Source organism: Apaloderma vittatum, unplaced genomic scaffold (assembly GCF_000703405.1).
Source record: "Apaloderma vittatum isolate BGI_N311 unplaced genomic scaffold, ASM70340v1 scaffold39461, whole genome shotgun sequence".
Classification (NCBI taxonomy): Eukaryota; Metazoa; Chordata; class Aves; order Trogoniformes; family Trogonidae; genus Apaloderma; species Apaloderma vittatum.
In genome coordinates, this window is record NW_009699122.1 from 4,418 (window position 1) to 23,461 (window position 19,044).

Here is a 19,044-nt window from a genome sequence, read left to right on the forward strand (position 1 = left end):
AGGAATGTTTGCTCAGGGAAATTCTGAATGCAAAGATCAGCAGCTTTGAGCTGAGGGACTGCTGAGTCCTTATGGACTTGGGACTGTTTGTCTCAAATACTGAGTGAGGTTTCAGAGTGAGGCTGCCAGGAGATGTCCCAAGCTAAGCTGTTATTACGTCAGAGCAGGAGGTCATGTGTGACGCAGGCTAGGGGACAGCTCTCCTAGAGGGGAGTGGAGGTGAGGGATCAAGGTCAAAATTGTTGCCCTGTTCTTGTACAGAGGTCATTCTTACATGTGCTTATGCCCATTCTTACATATTTTTATGCCCTTGTTATGCCCTAGATGTGGTGGCACAGCTGGAGCCATCCTGACCTGCCCCCTGGAAGTGGTGAAAACACGTCTACAGTCATCTCAACTGGCACTGCGGCCTCTGTGCCTCTCAGAGATACAGCTGCCGGGGATGAGTGTGAGGCTGATGAACCCCACCTCGCCAACTCCTGGAGTGCTCCAGTTGCTGAGGTGAGTAGGGTGAAGCAGTGTGCATGTTAGCAGCTGGGAGGTGAAGATTTGGCCATTTTTGGTGAGGGAGAGAGAGAGATGGAAGTGTCATTTGAGCTGAGGCTTGGAAGTGCAGTAGGAAGGGAAGTTTCATCAGAGCACAGGTACCCCTGCTTCTCACAGTTTTATCTGCGCCTTGAACTCTGAATCTGCAAAGGAGCTTTTGGGACTGTGAGAAATTTCTCAGCTAGTGGTTTAATCAGACTCAGAGTCATGGTGTCAGCAAGAATAGGAAGAAATTACTGCAAGAGAGAGAAGTGGTTGGAGAGAAAATGAGAGTAGGACGGAAAAAGGACACCATAGGACGTGAGGAAAGGATGCTACAAGAAGTACTGAAGAACAAAGAAGGAGGAGGAACAGGAGAGCCTCCAGCTTTGTTACTCCACTGATTTCTGTGTACATTTCCTTCTGTAGGACTATCCTTGAGAAGGAAGGCATGCGATCCCTGTTCCGAGGTCTGGGTCCAAACCTTGTTGGGGTTGCTCCTTCCCGGTGAGTACTGCTCCCTGAGGATAGCTCATGCTATACACAGTTTAAAGGACCTCCATGACAACTACTGTCCCACATTCTGAAAGCAGTCAGTGTGTTGTGCTCATTGTGCCACAGGACCCCTTCACACAGCAATTTTCTGGACCTTCTGATCACAGTTGTAAGATAAGGGGATTGCGCTGGGTCTAGTATAAATAGTATCTGATGTCACATTAGACAAACCTTTGCTGCAAGTAAGAAAAGTTAAAATGAGACCCCATAGCAGTGCTGTCTCTACTCCTCGTAGGTATGCTGTAACCTCCTCTGTATTTCTTTCCCATCAGGGCTATATATTTTGCTACCTATTCTGGTGTTAAGGAAAGGCTCAATGCTGTCCTTGTACCAGAGTCCAAGAAAGTCCACATGATATCAGCAGCCTGTGCAGGTGAGCCTCTTCTGTCTCAAATCAGAGCCAGGGGTTCCTTCTGTCTCTAAGTGTAAACAGGTTCCTTCCCCACTGCTGCTCCCATCAGTCCTGCTCTCTCTTCTGAAGTTTTCTCCCTGCACAGTTGGAGCAGTGAGTTCCTTGGGTAACCAAAACAGAAGATGCTCTCTGTTCTTAGACTTATCTCTTTACCCCTTCACCTGCTATCAGAAAAAGAGCTCCATTCAGCTGTGGAAGGGAGAAAGCAGTGTGTAATTTAGACCGCTCACGGAATCATTTCTCTTGATACATCTCAGTTCTCCAACATCTTCCACTCTTGCAAGTTTAGCCCATTGTTTCCTGCCTCTCTGTAACACCAGGGCCTGTAGTAGGGTTATGTTGGAGGCAGAGGAGCTCATTACCACCGGACAAAGGCTGAAATGGGGGAGGAGGAGAATCAGATAATTTGCCCTAAATGTCTGTTCTTCCACTGGAGATCAAGGTCATTCTCAAATTGCAAATGCCCACGGCTTGCCAAGCAGAATTCAGAGAGCTGATAGATCAGCACCTCCTCGCAAACTGTCAGCGTGATCCTGGTACTCATGGCTGTCTTCCTCTTCTGTTCTCTAGGCATTACCTCTGCCACACTGACAAACCCTATATGGTTAGTGAAAACCAGGATGCAGCTGGAAGGCAGGTAAGGCAGGTTAGCAACGCAGAGCCGCTCCATGTCAGATCAGGACTGGTTTGAGGCTGGGGTTGGGAAGGGGTCTGTGACTTGCCATCAGAACATAGGTCTTCAAGGCATGCTGGGGAAGAGTCACAACAGCATTTTAGGTCAGTGGAGCAGTATGCTGTTCTAACCCTCCCTCCTTTTTACAGGGCGAAGGGGCAGATGGCCAGCAATGCTCTCCAGTGTGCCATGCGTGTGTACCGCACTGAAGGCCTTCGTGGATTTTACCGTGGTATCACTGCCTCCTATGCTGGAGTGTCAGAGACCATCATACACTTTGTCATCTATGAAGCACTGAAACAGCGGCTGAGAAACAGCCATCATTCCCTTTCCCCACCACTCAGGCTTCCACCCAACAGCCATGATTTCTTTGGACTAATGGGAGCTGCTGCTGTCTCCAAAACATGTGCTTCATGCATTGCATATCCACATGGTGAGTGGGTCCACTCTCCTCACTTCTGTTCCCCCTGATGAGAGATGCCATGCCTGTAGGATCAATCTGCTAATATCAGTTCCTTTTCTGTCTCTCTAGAGGTCATTCGGACACGGTTGCGAGAAGAAGGGTCACGATACCGTTCCTTTATACAGACTCTACAGCTTGTGGTCCATGAAGAGGGACCCTTGGCTTTGTACCGAGGGCTCCTGGCTCACTTGATCCGCCAGATACCAAACACAGCTATCATGATGGCTACCTATGAACTCATTGTACATTTGGCCTCTTCTGCCTTGTAAGCACACTGTATCACCTGGCTGAGGCTGCCGTAGAGATACAGGAACTCATGGCCCTGAGACTTGGTCTTTTTTCCATGCTCCGAGAGGCAGTGATTTTCATCACGTAGCAGAACTGGGTCAGACATAGCATTCTCAGGATATAAGACTATTTTGTGCAAAGTTGTTGGTTCCAGTGTGCACAATGTAGCCTTTCATCTTTCTGGAGACTTGAATTACCCTGGTGCTTCAAGATGTCAGGGCACTGGTTTGACAGCGCTTGTTGTAAGCTCCGTGTATAAAACAAGGGCATGGAACTTACTGGGAAGGAGACAAAGGAGAAAGCATAAGAGTATCTTAGACAGCCTCAGCATGTTCACTTCTTTTGGACCCCGTAACAACTATACGTGGGCACAGTTGGATGTGAAGTCAGGCTAGATCTGAGATGTCTGAGAAGAGCTGCAGCAAGCAGAGATCTTGTGCTGAGACCTCTCATGCCCTCAGGAGGGCTCTTCCCCCCTGGCCTAATGTGTTGCTTGCCTGCCTCTAAGAAGGATTTCTCAACCTTGGCTACCAGTAAATGTCCTATTGCAGAATCTTGCTTTGGGTCCTGAGTAAGTGGCAGCCATTGCCCCAAGACATGTCAGGCAGCCTCTTTTCATCTTGCAGGATCTGCATAATCAGACCATGTACATGGAAGAAATAAGCACAACCTGCTGTGAAGCACTACCCTAACAAGTCGTGCTGCTTAGCTCATAGCCAAGCTTTGCCAGTATCTCTTGCGTTTCCATTCCCAATAGAAAGAGGAGGACACCACCTTCCCTCAGAAGTGCTGGGGCTGTTCTCATACCAGCTGGAACCCTGGTGTGAAAAATACTATTTTATGCTGGTAAAGAAAGTGGATTGAGTGAAAAGATGGATGAAGCTGAGGATTTGGCCTTTTTCTATTGACGATAAACTAAGTGTATGGAAAGTATAGAAAGAGCAGTATTATTTTTTCTGTAATCGGGAACTGTGTTTGCTCCATGTGTTATGGTTGCCTGTGACCGGCTAGGGTGCCTTGTGTTCCTCTGTGCCTTCCTAGCCTGGTGTCCTGGGGAAGGCTACATTGTGATTTATAAAGAGTATTTTGTTGCTCAAAAAGGTGGATGTAGGGTCACGTGTGATGTGTTTTTCTTGTTCCTACACATACGTTAGAAAATGTAACCCTTCCGAGATAAGGCAGTAATTTCAGTAAAAATGTGCTCTGGACAATCTCCAGTCTCAGGTTAGAGGCTACACTGACTGTTTCTTTCCCTCCTTGTAGTGAAAAACTGCAAAAGCCCTGGACATTTTATTTGAAATCCATTTATTTTAAAATCCACTTTCCTCATCCTTCTTACCTTCATTCATTTAGTTTAGGAGTATCGACAATTTTACAAAGCGACACAAGCTGCAGTGTGGTTTGGTGTTTTGTTTTTTCTTTTTGCATGAAACGAGAATAAACCTCAAACGACAACATTGAAAAAATATACAATATATATATATAATATCTGGGGAGGGGTTGTGAGAGACCCCACTCTGAGCCCTATGGCTGGCTCCTCCTTCCACATTTCTGTTCTTTCTGAGCCTCTCCATCCTCATCATAGTTTGAACTGTGCCGCTGTCATGTGCAAGTGCCCTAACGCTTGTTTCTACAGAGCCAGATGAGGGGGTCAATAACGTGGGGAATGTCCACAATGTCAATGGCAGACGAAGGAACATGGGAGGCAGAAATGATGAATGAGGGAGGAGCGCATGTGTACACGGTGGGGGAAGGAAGAAGTCAAAAGTAAGACACCTCCTCCTTCCAGCCGTAAGTTTCAGGGGATCCATTGGCCTGATGTTTTAAAGCTCCTAGTAGCGGTGAGAGCCATCGCTTTTGCCAACGATGTGTCGGTCATCCACGTCATTGCTGTCTGGGGAGTCGGGTGTCTCTGAGTCGGTGCTGTCATCTTCGTCCTCCATGCCCTCACTGGCTCTGCCCTCGCTTCTTTCTGCTGCCCTCTCCTGGCAGCTCTGGTAGGACTGGGGAGGTGAGAGATGGGGGTAAGGGGAAGGATCTGGCAACCCACCTGCCAGCCTAGCCCCTGCTACTGGGACTGTTCCTCACCTCCATGGGGTTGACTATGATGGTGAGGGCTGAGTCATCCCAGAACATGTCGCTCTCTTTGCCTCCAGTGCTCGTGTGCTCCCCTTCAGCAGACCCAGGGACCTCTTGCCCCACTCCCCGCCGGTGCAGGGAGTGGATACGCAGGATGCCAAGGATCACCATGAGTGCCAGGAAGCCCACACACACCACAATGATGACAGTGGCAGCACTGGGGACCACTTTGGAGCAAGAAAATGAGAAGGCATGGTTAGAGTCTGTCACAGAAACATGCACTTCCAACCGGACCTCTAGGAACTGGGGTTCCTGGGCAGAACTTAGGTGTTTAGTTCAGGCAGGAACCTCTCCTGACTTCTCTGATCCCTCTGAGCACAAGCAGTTCCTGCCTCAGCTGCTGTATCTTTGCTTGAGGCCTTGCATGGTTTTCCAGGATGCCTAAGACCAGGCATCCTCTGACGTTGGCCCAGCCTGTAGACTGCACATTCTTACCTACAGAAGTCACCAGGATATGTTGCACAGCAGCTGTTTATATATTCCTGTCTTGGGAGGGAGAAATGTGTGCTAGTGAGAGCCTCTAAGGGCAAGAGGATGATTTTCAAAGGTTGTGATACCTGTGCAAGCAGTGGAGGAAGAAGGAAGCCAAAAGAAGCTGCTTTGCACAGGGGGCAGAGGTGAGGGTTATGATGGTCTTCTGATTAGTGCTATGGTCAAAGCCTGGCTTTTCCACAGGAGAAAACTTGAAATTCAGCTAAGACCCTCAGCCCAACTCCCACTCCTTTGTTCTAGGTGTGTAGTCTGAACCTTGACTCCTCAGATAACCCCCTTCCCTGCAAAATCTATCCAGGCCCTCCATGGAGTTTGTTCTGGGCAGTTCTGTACAGCAGGGACAGAATCGCAGAACGTTAGGTGTTGGAAGGGACCTCTGAAGATCATCTACTGCAACTCCCCTGCCAAAGCAGGATCACCTCGCGTAACTCTCAAGCAACTTTTCTGCTGTGATCAGGCAGAGCTGAGGATAGGAGTGGCAAAGGCTGGTTTTTGGTGGTCCCCCAGCACATATGTAGGCTGTCCCTGCAGTGGTTCAGGGCTAGCTGCAGGGCTGGACCAGTTTGGGATCAGCTGCTGCAGGAAACTGCAGCAAAGGTGCTTTCCATGTTCCCTACAACATGGGACTAAAACCAACACAAGGTCTTCTGTAATAGCCCTAGAACTTTCATAGCCTAGGAGGAGCCAGCTAGACTGCAGTCACGCTTGCCGCACAGGGCTGCCAGCACAAACCAACAAATCTTATCTCTAGTCTAGCTTTCAGGCTTCTCTGTTTTGGGGGCAAGAATCCTCCTTTGTCTATGTGGTGCCATCTCCTCTACTCTTCTGCCTTGACCACTACCTAGTCACATCTCTTTTTTCAGAGCAGTGGCAGTCTTCATTATCCTGTTTTTCTTCTGCTATTGAAGCTTTTTTTTTTTTTTGAAATTACATTACCCAAGACCACACACCACCTTTGCAAGGTGGACAAATGAAATCGTACTAGCTTACAGTTGTTTGTTTTAGACCTTCTCAGGTGCAGTTTTCTGACTGCTTCTACACAAAGTAACACACCAAAAGAGGATTGTTGCACCAAACTCTAAAACACAATTTGACACAGACTGCAATCCGTTTGCTAATGACAACTGGGACAGGACAGTATAATAAGAACTTGGTAATATGGGTTTAGATAGCCTGAAAGGAATCCTCTGCTATAGGTTCTACCAGGATATCAAAGAATCAGCATCCTGACCTAAAGGAATAAACCCAAAAGATAGTGTTACATACTTGGGTTGTTATGGGTGCTTGCCAAACTGTGCCCGGATAGCTCTACGGGTAAATGATGGCCTCGGTGCATGAACTGCTGGGAACTCAGAATATGGTTAGGATGAACAGCCCGGTTCATGTTGTGGAGGACGTTCACCTGCAGGAAGACCGGAGTGGAAGAGAGTCAGCCCTGCCTGTGTTCATGGTACATTCTCTGTTGTGTGCATTCCCACCTACCGTGTCCTCTCCATGCACACACAAGCACCTCTATGTGCATGTATTGATCTTGTACCTCAACAGTAAATTCATTGCTGGAGTAGCGCCCATTCATCTCAGTGCAGGACAGGTGAAACTTCCTTTCATAAAGAGCAGCACCGCGGTTGATGTGGTACGAGACCTGGCGTAGTATTTCCTCATAAACTGCAATGCTCTCCACACCTGAAACGAGAAGAGAGAATTGGTGTGTGGGGTGGAAGCTACTGCTTCAAACTCATCTGGCATCATAACCCTGTAGCAACTAGGAGCTATAGAAGATTCCAAGGCAATGCTGGGTTCATTAATTTTGGGAAGGGAGCAGAAATGGAGCTGGTTACAAGGGACTTGATGAAATACTGCTTGCACTGCTAGAACAAGTGGAAGGGAAGGGCAGATCAAGTGCAACAGCCCTGTGAAGTTCTGGAGAGTACAACAGTGTTGCACCTGTCCATAATCTGTGGGATGTGCTGTCATTCATGTAAAATGCTGCTGGCACCTGAGAACACCAAACCCCAAGGAGTGATACAAGAGGAGTGATATAAGCCTGGGTGAGAGCTCAGACACTGTGCCCATGGTACTGTGTGCTGGAGGAAGAGCCACCTCCCTAAAGAAATGGTTTGGGACTTCCAAAAGCCAAGGGTTCAACAACTGGTTACATCTCAGAGTCTCCCAAAGCGCAGCACACATGTCTAACTTTAAGTGCTTCTCCCAGTGATGCCGGAAAGGCATCAAGGAGCGTAATTAGACAGCTGTGGCCAAGGAGAGGACATACCTGTGATGGTCAGGTAGGCAGAGGTGTTAACAAGCTCCAGGCCCCGCTGCTGCAGCAGTGCCCCATCCAGGAGCAGATACTCCCTCTCTGGGTCCAAGTCATCTCCTACCAAGGAGATCTCGCAGCCATCCAGGTTGTGCACAATCTCATCTGACATTCGTGTGTCTGTCACTGAGATGCAAACAGAAAGAAGATAGGCCCAGAAAACCAGACAGCCATCGGTGAAAGCACGAGTTACTCGGAGTGGTACCCACTTACTTAAAAGCGCTCACATCACATGTAATGACTTCTCTTTCTTGGGCTACCACTGACCTTGAGTAAAATCACTGTCAGTCTAATTACTTGTTGGAGGAGTCCCCCTGGTTCTAATTACATTATTTATGCACATAATAAAGTCACTTTATTTTGGAACAACATACTATTATCAGACTGGTTCATCATAACACATCTTGGCTGCAAGGACTCTGTTGACAATGACAATGTGCAAATTAGGAACAACTCTATCACACATTCCCAGACCCTGAGTGCTTTTGAAAATGTTTCCCTGTCTCACGCCTGATCTTATCTTCTTTAAAATGGCAACCACATTCAATTATTAACTGCTTTCAGCAGGGCTAAGACCAACCTGCTCCGTGTGAAGAAACTCACCATTGCGTGAGGAAAGGTAAAGCTGCTAAACAGAAAACTACAAGCGAAAAAAAAATATTACCAGAGGAGATATGAAAGAAATGAAAGGATATGTAGAGCACAGAGTGCAGAGAAATAATCTGAGGATGATGGAGAGAAATTGGGGACAAGATATTATAGGGTGTGGAAACTAACAGGGGAATTCACAGGAATAAGTGATGCCGGAGGAGACAGGAGGGGCTGAGAAATACAGAAAGCAGGAGAGAAGGAAGCAGACGAAGACTGAGTAAGTGCAGGAGCGGAGAGGGTAACAGGCAGAACATCCATCCAGTGCTGCATTCAACAGAGGGAAATGTAGGTGAAGTGTAAAAGGGATTAGGAACGAGCAGCCTGGGAAAGAAGGAGAGAGTGAAGCAAAGGAACTGAGTGGACAGAAAGTACAGGGAGGAGCAGAAAGGGATAAGAACCGATTAGCCTACATATTGACAGACAATGTGCCTGGCTTCTATATTTGTAAACTCTCTCCTATTTCAAGTGTAATGAGGGGCTCTATCTCCTCTGCAGGACTGCAACTCTTGTAGGGCTTTCCAGATTGTCTCTTCCACCTCGCTCTGCCCTCCACTCACCGGTACCATGCCAATTCTCATCCTTCTTGGCCTCCACCTGATGAGAAATAGAGCACGTGATCTGGAGGTTGGGGAACAGGGGGATCCCATCAGGAGCCTCAAAGTCTGATGCTGGATGAGCAGAGTGGGCACTGCCACTCAGCAGGATCTGGGGGGCATCAGGCTGTAGCACTACAACATATCCTTCCACATCAGGAATGGTGACACAGGACTCTTCACTGAAACACCTGAAGGAGAGCAGCAGAAAGTGTCAGTCAGCCCAAGCTTCTATTAGTAACGTTGTAAAAGAACACCTCCTGCCCATTACTGCTAGTGAAGGCAATATCCTTTTTCTGGTAGACTTCTTAAATCTTCCCTATAGCCTGCTGTGCAAGGCAGAAAGGTGTGGCAGGAATGACATCACTGGGTTTCGGGTGACTTTGTCACATCCACACACCACAGAGAAAATTAAAAGGAGCCCACATGCCTGGAACACCATGAGTGAAGGAAGAAGTTCTGCTACCTGCATAGACCCCAGGACCCAGTATTACAGTATCCATTTGGATACTGGATATTTCATTACTGATCTTCAGGAAGATTTTTACCCATTTTGAGACCATCGATTAGGATTAAAATACAAGGTGAGGGAGTGTAATTTTAGTCAAAAGAGAGGCAATCTTCTTGCTGAACTTAGCCAGAGGTGCTGCTTTATCCACTCACTTGACAGCAGTGGTGAGTCTGAGTGGCCGGACTCCAGGGGTAGCAAAGCGCAGTGAGTTCATGTAAGCCACATGCTGGATTGCGTGGTTGAAGGTTTCCACGTCATCACCCTCCAAGGTGAGCAGAGACTGAGAGGGGTTCACATGAACCTACAAGTGGAAGAAAAGAAAATAGTCAGGGTTCCTTGGCAAATGCCAAGAGTCCAGGCTAAGAGAGACATAAGGGAGAAAGATGGGGAGTCAAGGTAGGGGAGCAGGCAAAGTCTTGGGAAGCAAGGCTGGGGAGGAGAGTGGAGGACATCCATGCAAGCTGGGCAGATGGGCATACCTTCATCCCTTTGCCCAGACTGTCGAAGTCACTGTAATCAAGCCCCTCACGGCAGGCATACAGGCATTCAATAACCTCCCGGCTCTCCAAGCTACCAGGGCGCACAGTGAAGCCAGCCAAGTAGCCATGGAAGTAGTGGTGTATCGACAGAGGATCTCCTGAGGGAAACATGGGAGGTGGAGGGTGTGAGAGACATGGCGAGGAAGAGAGCAAAACCAATAAAAGTAACAGTGGGAGGGACATACAGACATTAAGGGAGGTAGAGAGAGACAGAGGGGTGCACAGGGCATGGAAAAACCAAGACAACAAAAGCAAAAATTTGAGGGACATACGGATGTTAAGGGAGGTAGAGGGAGACAGAGGGGTGCACAGAACATGGAAGAGCAAAGACAACAAGAAAACAGGGCATGCTGAAGTAAGGAGATGATAACTTTTTGAATTCCAGATGCGGAAAAGTAAGGAAAACAGACCAACAGAAAGACTAGGGCAGTGAACGGTGGGTAGCAACAGAGAAGTTTCTGCCAAACTGCTGAATGCCAGATGGAAACAATTTCTTGTCCCCTTCTTACTCTGCTTCCTGTGAGGGCTTTTAGAAGAAACTATATGATCCATAGTTAGGGATGAGGTGACATCACCTGATGTCTCTAATGGCTATTGTGTTCTTCAGAGACCAACTTTAATGATCAGGCATGAGAACTCTTTCTCCACATGAAAAGCATACTCCATCTCTCAAAGCAGGCTGTAGTCCACCTATCAGCCTTTTCATGCTCCACAGATATAAAGGACCAATCTGCCAAATAAGGGTTTTCCTCCCAAAATGGTCAGAGGTGGCAGGACAGGATTGGGGGAGCTGTATGAGGAAGGCACCATGCAAGAAGTGGTCGTCATGCATGGTGAAAAGGGGAAGAGAACCATCTTCTTTCTTTTCCCTACCTTGTACAGTATCAGTGGAGTTCTCATTTCCTTTGATTTTCTCTTTGTTTTTCTCCTCTGCAAAAGAAGAACATTCAGAAAAGAAATAAGGCATTGGAAGAGGGTAGTTCCAGGGTCAGGCAAGTATGTATACAAGTGCCTGTATTGGTCAGTCCAAAAGAACAGCTCTGGAGTCACATGCCAAGCAGTGCACTCTTTGATCCTAGATGCAGCACATCACAGATGAAAGAGCACAGAGTCCGTCTCATGAAGGGGGTGTTGAGACTGCAGGATAAGTAACTGATGCAAAAGAGAAAGTGTAGGGTGGGGTTTTTTCTCCTTTCCCAGTGATATCTATTTGGGGAATCAAGTGATTCCCATTTATGGAACATTATCCTAGCCATGTTTGCAATAAGCCATCTTCGCAACATCCCTTTGAAACTCGGATGGTTCCAGGAAGGTGTCCTAGACTGATTAATACTTTTTGGTTGCAAAAGGTCATTTAAGAACACAGAGCTGTGGGAAAATCCCTGACCTGGGAGAAGCAGTACTATAGTAAAGGCTTGATCTTGCGGGAAATTTCTGCTGGAGTGAAGGCAAGCAGCAGGCAAATTCTTTTAGTTCTGTCCTGCTTCAGTCTTGCAGGAGAACTGAAACACCTGAGAAATGCAGCTGTACATCTACACAGAATGGGTTTGAATCTGGTAGTGGCTTAACTATGTTCCTGACCTGATCTTTGTCCTCCAACCCAATTCCTCTACTGAATGATTTGTGATTTCTTCATATAGACCCTCGAGACACAGAAATCCCTATCAATATGACCAGCAGAACAAACAGAACTGCCTGCTCTCTGCTGAAAAGCTTTGACAGAAATGCCAACGCGTGAATGAGGTACAGAGTTATGTATCAGATATTGTCCATGAAGCTTGTCCCTGAGCTATTATTAACCATGGCCTGCTGGCTTGGTCCATAAGGAAGCCACACTGGCTTTGGTGCCAAGGAAGCAAGATGGCTGCAATGTGGTTTGCATCATTTAGTATCCCTCCACTCCTTTTTTTCCCTCTCAGGAAGAGCATGGTTCAGGGAGTGGGCACTCACCAGTCCAGCAGGCTCCAATCATGAGTGAGGGTTCCTGCCGCGGCGGGTGAATGAGGCCGTTGTCGTGGATGAGGGCAGGGTCATAAGAGACACCATCCACGTAGAGCGTGACAGTGGGGAACTCCAGGTTGAGGGCATAATGGTGCCATTCGTCATCACAGACCTAACGGCAGGCAGCAGAGGAAGGGATCAGCAAAGGGCAGGAGGAGAAAGGACCCGGGGAAGAGGCAAACGCTTCCTGACCTGCTCAAGCTTCCAGAGGAATTTCACAGGCCTTGCGCTTTCCAGCAAGGGCCAGTAGAGGAAAGCAATCCGGCAGCCATGCACAGACAGAGAGTAATGAGAGTAGCCATCCTCTGCCAGGGACAAGCACAGGGAGATACGTGTCACACCTCAGAGCAGCCTCACTGGCCAGAGCCCAGCAGCACACGCTAGCCTGTGTGACTGGCGCTCTGCACCGCGTGCTCACAGCGGGCTTGACCGCTCCCACAAAAAGTGACACCCGAAGAAGCTGTGTTCCTAAGGACGAACCCCTGCCCAGCTCCCGCTCTGAATCACAAGAGACTTCCCCCTGCAGGGACGATCCCCTCTAACAACTCAGAGGCGGAGAGCAGAAGTGCGAGCAGCCCAGGAAAAGTGTCTCACCGCTCTGCACTGTACTGCAGATCACCGTCTCCTCTTCCCGCCTCCCTTTGCTAGGCACCACGGCGTGCTTCATCCACACAGACAGGGTGAAATGGTCACTCAGCCCCTCACGGGCATTCGGCCCATTCACCACAGGCACCTGGGCAGCCTGGCTGCCATTGAACCAGTAGATGAGGCTGCTGTCCTGGCTGTAGTGCACCGAGAGCCGCGCGGTCCAGTTCGCCATGGGGCTAGGCACTGGCAGCAGGTCAATCTCTCCCGAGGCAGCACCTACCAAGAAGGGAAGGAGTCAGTAATGTCAGCCTGAGAGCTGGGGAACAGACAAAGGGCATGCTAGAGGGCTTGTTGTGATCTCCCAGACCACAGGGAGAGGAGGCCTTTAGGCCTTCTCCTATCTGGAAAAGGACAGTGACCTTTCCATCGGTGCTGAGGGATATCGCACAGACTCTGCAATGCACAGAAACCTCTGACCTCCCAACAAGCAAAGCACAGGAAGCCCACTGGAAACATGGGCAGGGTGCCTGCTGCCCCTCAACGCAGTGTGCGAGCTAGGTGTCCTCCCATCCCCGCTGACCACAGCAGATGTGAGGAACGTGTCCCCCAGCATCTCTGCTGTGTGAGGCACAGAGCTACCCACTGGGAAGCCCTTCAGGGGAAGGGGGAGGGTAGTGTGCCACAACAGCCGTCGGCCCAGGAAAGAATCAATTCACCACAGAGTTTGCGTAGTGACTTCTCAGAGTAGTTATCTCGGTCACAGCCCTTGGCCACATGGTTTGTCTGCAGCTCCACTGTGGCCTGGATGTTCCACAGGGGCTCATCACAGGTCTCCAGGTGAATACTGGGGAAGAGTGCGAGGCTGCCTGCACCCGGGGTGTATTCAATCCTCTTGTTCCAGCCTAATAAAGAAAAATGAACGAGAGGGGTTAGGTCCTGCCAAGGACCCAAGGCCAGAACATTTGGCACATACACAGGTGGTTTCTACAGACTATCCCTGAAATAGAGATTTTTGAGCCTTTCTGTGCTGAAGAGACAACTTTATGTGGCTGGCATTAGTGCAAGGGAAGGCTTTGTAGAAGCACAGAGCCCAAATTCTCCTCTTCTTACAGCTAATTCTGGTTTAGCATCACTCCTTGGACTGCCAACCTCTCTTATCAGGCAGAGCAGATATTTAGCTATGTTGATTTCCCTTTAATTCTATTGACTTAGGTAAACATGTAGGCATAGAACACCTCTAGAAAAGCCAAATATCCTCAAGATAAGCAGCCCCCCAAACAATCTGCATTGAATACAGCCTTATCAAATACATAGTAGTTCACAGTAATCCAGGGAATGATTTTCCAGTGTTAGAATTGCCTTTCAGTGGCTTTCCAACAGACTTAGACATGTAAGATGTATTCCCTTAGATGGGACTGATGGGTTGGTGCCAGGACTGAACTGTATATATGGGCATACAAATTTATATGTGTATATACAAACATTTGCAATGAGTAGAACTGAGCAGTAGTTGAGCAAAAGCAAAGGGAAGATGTAACTGCAAATGGAGGTTTCATACCCTGCCAGCTTGGCTTGCAGGTGGGTTTCACCTGGATTTCCACTTCAGCATCATCAGAAGCTCGCTTCTTTCCACAGTCATAGGCTGTCACTGTGAATTTGTAGAGATGGTCTCCACTGTACTGCAGCTTCTCTGTGTTCTCGATGTTCCCTGGTTAGCAAAACAAAGAGATCAAGGGAGAGGAAAGATAGTCTCCTCAAAGATGTTTCTTCTAGAAATCACTCTTATTTTTGATCAACTACAAAAATAACTAAAAAAGGGGTTGAGTCCCCCTTCCCAGCGCCACTCTCTAACAAGCTACGGCATCCCACAAAACGGCTGCTGTGGATTCTTACCATCATTGTCAATCAGAAAGGGAATATTGGGAGTCAGGATTTCATAGTAGCAGATCTGGCTGTACTGTGGTGAGCAGTCTCCATCAATAGCCTCCACACGCAAGATTCGGTCATACAGCTTTCCCTCAGTCACTGCCACACGATACAGCTTTTCCACAAAGACAGGAGCAAACTCATTCACATCGTTTACTCGAACGTGCACTGTGGCCCTGATGTAGAGAAACGTCAATAAGAACTGATCGGCTGATTAGGAGTCATACATCACCCACATTTCAGTCTAAGTCACACCCCTAAAGTGCACCAGTCTTATTTCCAGATGTGAAAAGCAAGCACAAGGGAAGAGACCTTGGTTTCAATGCAGCAATGTTGGCACACGGGAGCTCGGACAACGGTTTCCCACCACAGAGAAACAGCAAAAGGAATGATAATGTAATCTGGACCTCCTGTCTATATGCGGCAAGATAAAACACCACGCTTGGCCACAACTGTCAAGAAGCGTTCATTTCTAGCGCATTCACTCATGCAACTCAGTCAGTGAACATTTCTCTCTGGGTCTTATTAACATGTCGAGGTATAATATCAAGGCTAGAGAAAGAGACTTCTCGCTAAAGGAAGTTTTCCCACGGCAATTTTCATTTGCGTTTCTGTGACAGATCGCATTTTGTAACATGCAGCAATGACTGCATGGACTTACTTGTGTGATTTCTTGGTATTTGCTCCATCAGGTCCCTCTCCACAGTCATAAGCCTGGATGGTAAATGTGTGCTCCTTATGTGCTTCACAATCCACTGGTTCCTTGGCCCGGATCAGCCCCTCACCAGTAGCTTTGTCCAGGATCACAGCTTCAAAAGGCACCCCTGCCCCATGGATCCTGAAGCCACAGATTTCACCTGGCACCCACAAAGACAGGGAGGAAGGGGAGAAAGAAAGGACTGAGGAGAGCGCATTATGCCGCTTTGTTTCCCTCACCTGTATTGTTTTCCTTTCTAACTCACAGTCTCCTTTCTTCTCCATTATTACCTCTCATTTCCAGCAATTTTTGCCTCCCCTACAGCCATTAATGCTGTAGATTGCCCTCTACTGGAAACTGCTCCCACCGCAAGGAGTCTTGACCAGCATCAAGAATTAGAGGTTACAAGGCTCAAGCTAAATTTATTAGCCCAACACCGAGGGAGCACCTTATTTCTCCTTGGCATCCCTCAGGGAGGCAAAACAGGCCACACAGTGCAGACAGACAGCCAAAGCATGAAGATCTGTGATGTCTCATCCGCCCACATATGCAGGATGTGCTCAGTACCGCAGGGAACTGCAGATAGGGTCACCTAAATCCTAAAGTTCACCTCACAGGGACCACTTTTTCTCTCCCAAAGCTGAGGGAAGGTGCATGAGGAAGCTCCAGGCATGGCCCAGGCAAGCACTGGACACAAAACCCTCACAAAGCCTCATCTGTAGTTGCGAGGATTTGAGCTTATTGTGAGGGGATGCAGCACTGCAAACGAAGTGTGCCCTACCAGCTTTCTCCGGTGCTCACACAGAGCTGTGCATGTGATCTTTGGAAATAGCAGAACTGCGTCAAAAAGTAGCTGGCTCCACCCTTCATTTCTGTCCCTGAGGGAAACAGCTCACAGCATCCTAAATCAAGCTGTGCCCAAATTGCCTCCAGACTTCACTGGGGACCTCCTCTGGAACAAGGTTTGGAGGTGATCATTTCCTGGAGAGAGCTAGGATCCAGCACGGGGATGAATGTCACCCTGTCTCCTCATAAGTCTCTCCCTGCCTCCCACCCTTCCCCCAGCTGTTACCCACCTACCTGCATAGCGCAGCGGAGCGTCTTTGTCCAGCGCAAATAGCGGAGGGTTGAGCAGGACTGTGTTGTCGTTCTCCATGACGATGCCCTGATACTCAGCTTCAATCCAGGGTTTGTGCTTGTTTGCTGAGGTGGATTTGGGGTAAGGGATGGAGCATAGGAATATATTAGCTGCTAATGGCAAATTCAGCATGTAGAGAGCCAAGGGCAGGTTAACAACCACCCCTCCCCACCTTCTTGTCTAGAAATAAAGAGGTCTAAAGCAGGCTGGCTGGAAGAAGTTATCTCTCTCTCGTTCTACTCCACGTGGCTCTTGGGAGACTTCATCAGAAACCATTTGTTCCTTCTGGCCTCCTCATTACTATCTTATTAAAAATACACAGAGGGGCATCTGGGTACCCAGGAAAAGATGGAGCAGTTAAAAAAAAAGAAAAGGACGCAGAAGTAGCCTGACTCTGGAGACAGATTCCAAATGCTAGATCCTTTACTCACTCAAGCCATAATTAAGGGATCCAGGATACATCTTCCCTCGGGGTATCCCCAGGGGACAAGTCTTGCATGCAGCCAGTATCACTTATGTCTCACGTCCTCTGGACTAAGGCCCAGGTTCCACACGCATGTTCACAGGTATATTTTCAGTCAGTCACCCTACATGTACAATAGCCTACTCCAAGAGTCCCTTGCTCCTTCCTTCCCAACTCCATGGCAAGGACCACATTCTCTCGGCCCCTCCTTGCTAATTCCATTGGCTGGAGCCCAGCCAGGCTTGGCATGGAGGCAGCAGCCAGCAGGAGGCTCTGAAAAATGTCACATGCCCAGAAATAGCAAATTAATCTTTATCACACAGGCTCCAGGGCAGGGAAAGGGAGAAATAAAGGGGTGGGGGGGAGAGAAGGGGAGGGGAGAGGAGGGGAGAGACAATAAAAATCATTACAAATTAAAAACCCCTCCCCCATGCCCACTCCCTGTCAAATGGGCCTCAGAGATTACATGACATGGCCTAGTTACAACCCCCATTCCCAGATAATCCCCCACTCTCCCACCCTCTGGAGGCCAAGATTTATTACAACCAAGCAACACTTTGAGCACAGCATGGCTCTGAGCTGGTGGGGAGTACGATACAGAGCCTTTCCCCTCAAGGGCACTACTTCCAATATGTGAATTCATCCTCTGCAGCACAGTATCCTCTGAAACCATATTGGCATGGTGTGACGTGTTGACTCCAGAGGGACAGCATTCTTTCCAACCACGCATTTCGGGAAATCGGGGCCAGGGGATGCTGCTGGAGCAGGGTGGTGGGCCAGCAGAGAAGGCGACAGGTCAGCATGGGGATGCAGGGCAGGGCAGAGTGGGCGGACTCAGCCTGGCGTAGCAGCAAGGAGCGTGGGTTGGCATTTCTCCCTCACTATATTGATTAAGATTATAAAGCATTGCGCAGGAAATCTGGAGAAACATCCATCCTGCTCACTATGCAGGTGGAATCCTTCCTGTGTGCAAGTGCCCACGTTTCACCCCACCCCTCCTTTGCCGCCAGTGGATTCCACTGTGCCGGCTCTAGTCCATGCACCACACCACCGAGGTGGGAATCCACTGCTACAAATGCCAATTGTGCCCTGTTGCTGGGGCAACAAGCTGGTGGTAGAGAGATAAATCCTTTGCTGCATCCACCTGCAACCTGAGAATCACCAATGCGATTTCTCCGGAAATGTGTTGCTGGAGATTACAAAAACATTTTGGGAATATTTTCAGGATACGGGTTACAGGCTCCCGACAGCTTCAAGAAAGTTCCCGTAAATCTAATTTTGGTAGATGTTTCAGAGTGTAAATTCACAAAGGAGAGGGAAAATCCAAAGCGTAAAGGGCCTTGCCTCGCCACTGGGCCCCTTGGCACTGGAGCAGTACAAATAAATGCCCCTGTCAATGTCAGCTGTATACACAGAGCTCCGCGTCGCACCCACCCTGTAGCCCTACCTCTGCTGAAGCACTGAAAGCACCCTAAGCTCTCGCATTCCCTGACGACCTCTGAGTCCCCTACATGTTTTCAGCTTCTCCTACCCTCTCAGATTATTGATGCACAGACTCTGCTCGGATGAATTCCTCACGTCTGTCTCTACAGACACAGATCTAGAAACCTACATCTCTCTCCATCACTCTACATGCTCTACGAACATCTGCATTCAGAACGTTACAGCTGTAGCGCTAGGATTTCTTTTTACATATTTAGCACATAAACCACTGTTTTATATAAGCAACCTGCATAGTTAATGCGTAACTGTACAATAATTCCTATTGACAGATTGCAGGTGGATGAACTGGAATCGGAAAATGGAGATAGAGGATGTGTTTTGGAGACCACAGGGGTCTGTGGAGAAGTAACACATTCTGTCCCAGCACGCCAAGGAAGGGAAGGGAAGCTAAATCCACAGAGCAGCAGCTGAAACAAAAGCAAGACAAGTGGGTGGAAAAGGGAAAAACGCGAGGGGAATGCAAGGAGGAGGGGAAAGAATGGAGACAAAAAGCGGTGGCAGGTGACAGATGGAGAAAGTCGAGAGAGGGGATGGGATGTGAGCGCCCGGAGGGGGCCAAGGGAGCCGGAG

General features: G+C 48.5%; 2 protein-coding genes across 2 annotated transcripts in view; one reads left to right on the plus strand and one right to left on the minus strand.

Moving 5' to 3' along the window:
• LOC104280568 (solute carrier family 25 member 33-like) overlaps positions 1 to 2,897 on the plus strand; it is a gene marked incomplete at its 5' end in the record, with an annotated part of 3,338 nt that extends 441 nt beyond the window's left edge. The window contains 6 exons of the mRNA XM_009878248.1: positions 325 to 501; positions 955 to 1,032; positions 1,353 to 1,453; positions 2,063 to 2,129; positions 2,315 to 2,598; positions 2,698 to 2,897. Coding sequence (XP_009876550.1) covers positions 325 to 501; positions 955 to 1,032; positions 1,353 to 1,453; positions 2,063 to 2,129; positions 2,315 to 2,598; positions 2,698 to 2,897 — 907 coding nt within the window. The remainder of the gene's footprint in view (positions 1 to 324; positions 502 to 954; positions 1,033 to 1,352; positions 1,454 to 2,062; positions 2,130 to 2,314; positions 2,599 to 2,697) is intronic.
• Positions 2,898 to 4,329: 1,432 nt separating this feature from the next.
• On the minus strand, positions 4,330 to 16,568 carry CLSTN3 (calsyntenin 3). The gene is made up of 17 exons (XM_009878246.1): positions 16,451 to 16,568; positions 15,335 to 15,530; positions 14,641 to 14,849; positions 14,306 to 14,455; positions 13,464 to 13,649; positions 12,754 to 13,023; positions 12,352 to 12,464; positions 12,109 to 12,271; positions 11,032 to 11,088; positions 10,099 to 10,256; positions 9,772 to 9,920; positions 9,073 to 9,299; positions 7,820 to 7,990; positions 7,085 to 7,230; positions 6,814 to 6,949; positions 5,005 to 5,222; positions 4,330 to 4,919 (listed from the first exon to the last, which is right to left on the minus strand). Exons 1-17 carry the CDS (start codon positions 16,524 to 16,526, stop codon positions 4,749 to 4,751), a joined length of 2,796 nt encoding a protein of 931 aa, XP_009876548.1. The 5' UTR covers positions 16,527 to 16,568; the 3' UTR covers positions 4,330 to 4,748.
• Positions 16,569 to 19,044: the final 2,476 nt, after the last annotated feature.

Bases quoted from the DNA above. Each gene is read 5' to 3' on its own strand.
- CLSTN3 (XM_009878246.1), bottom strand. From the start codon at position 16,526: ATGGAGAACGACAACACAGTCCTGCTCAACCCTCCGCTATTTGCGCTG. The intron at 14,850-15,334 runs GTAAGTCCATGC...TCTCTACATCAG, and splicing joins AATACCAAGAAATCACACAA to GGCCACAGTGCACGTTCGAG. The intron at 4,920-5,004 runs GTGAGGAACAGT...TCACCTCCCCAG, and splicing joins TCATAGTCAACCCCATGGAG to TCCTACCAGAGCTGCCAGGA.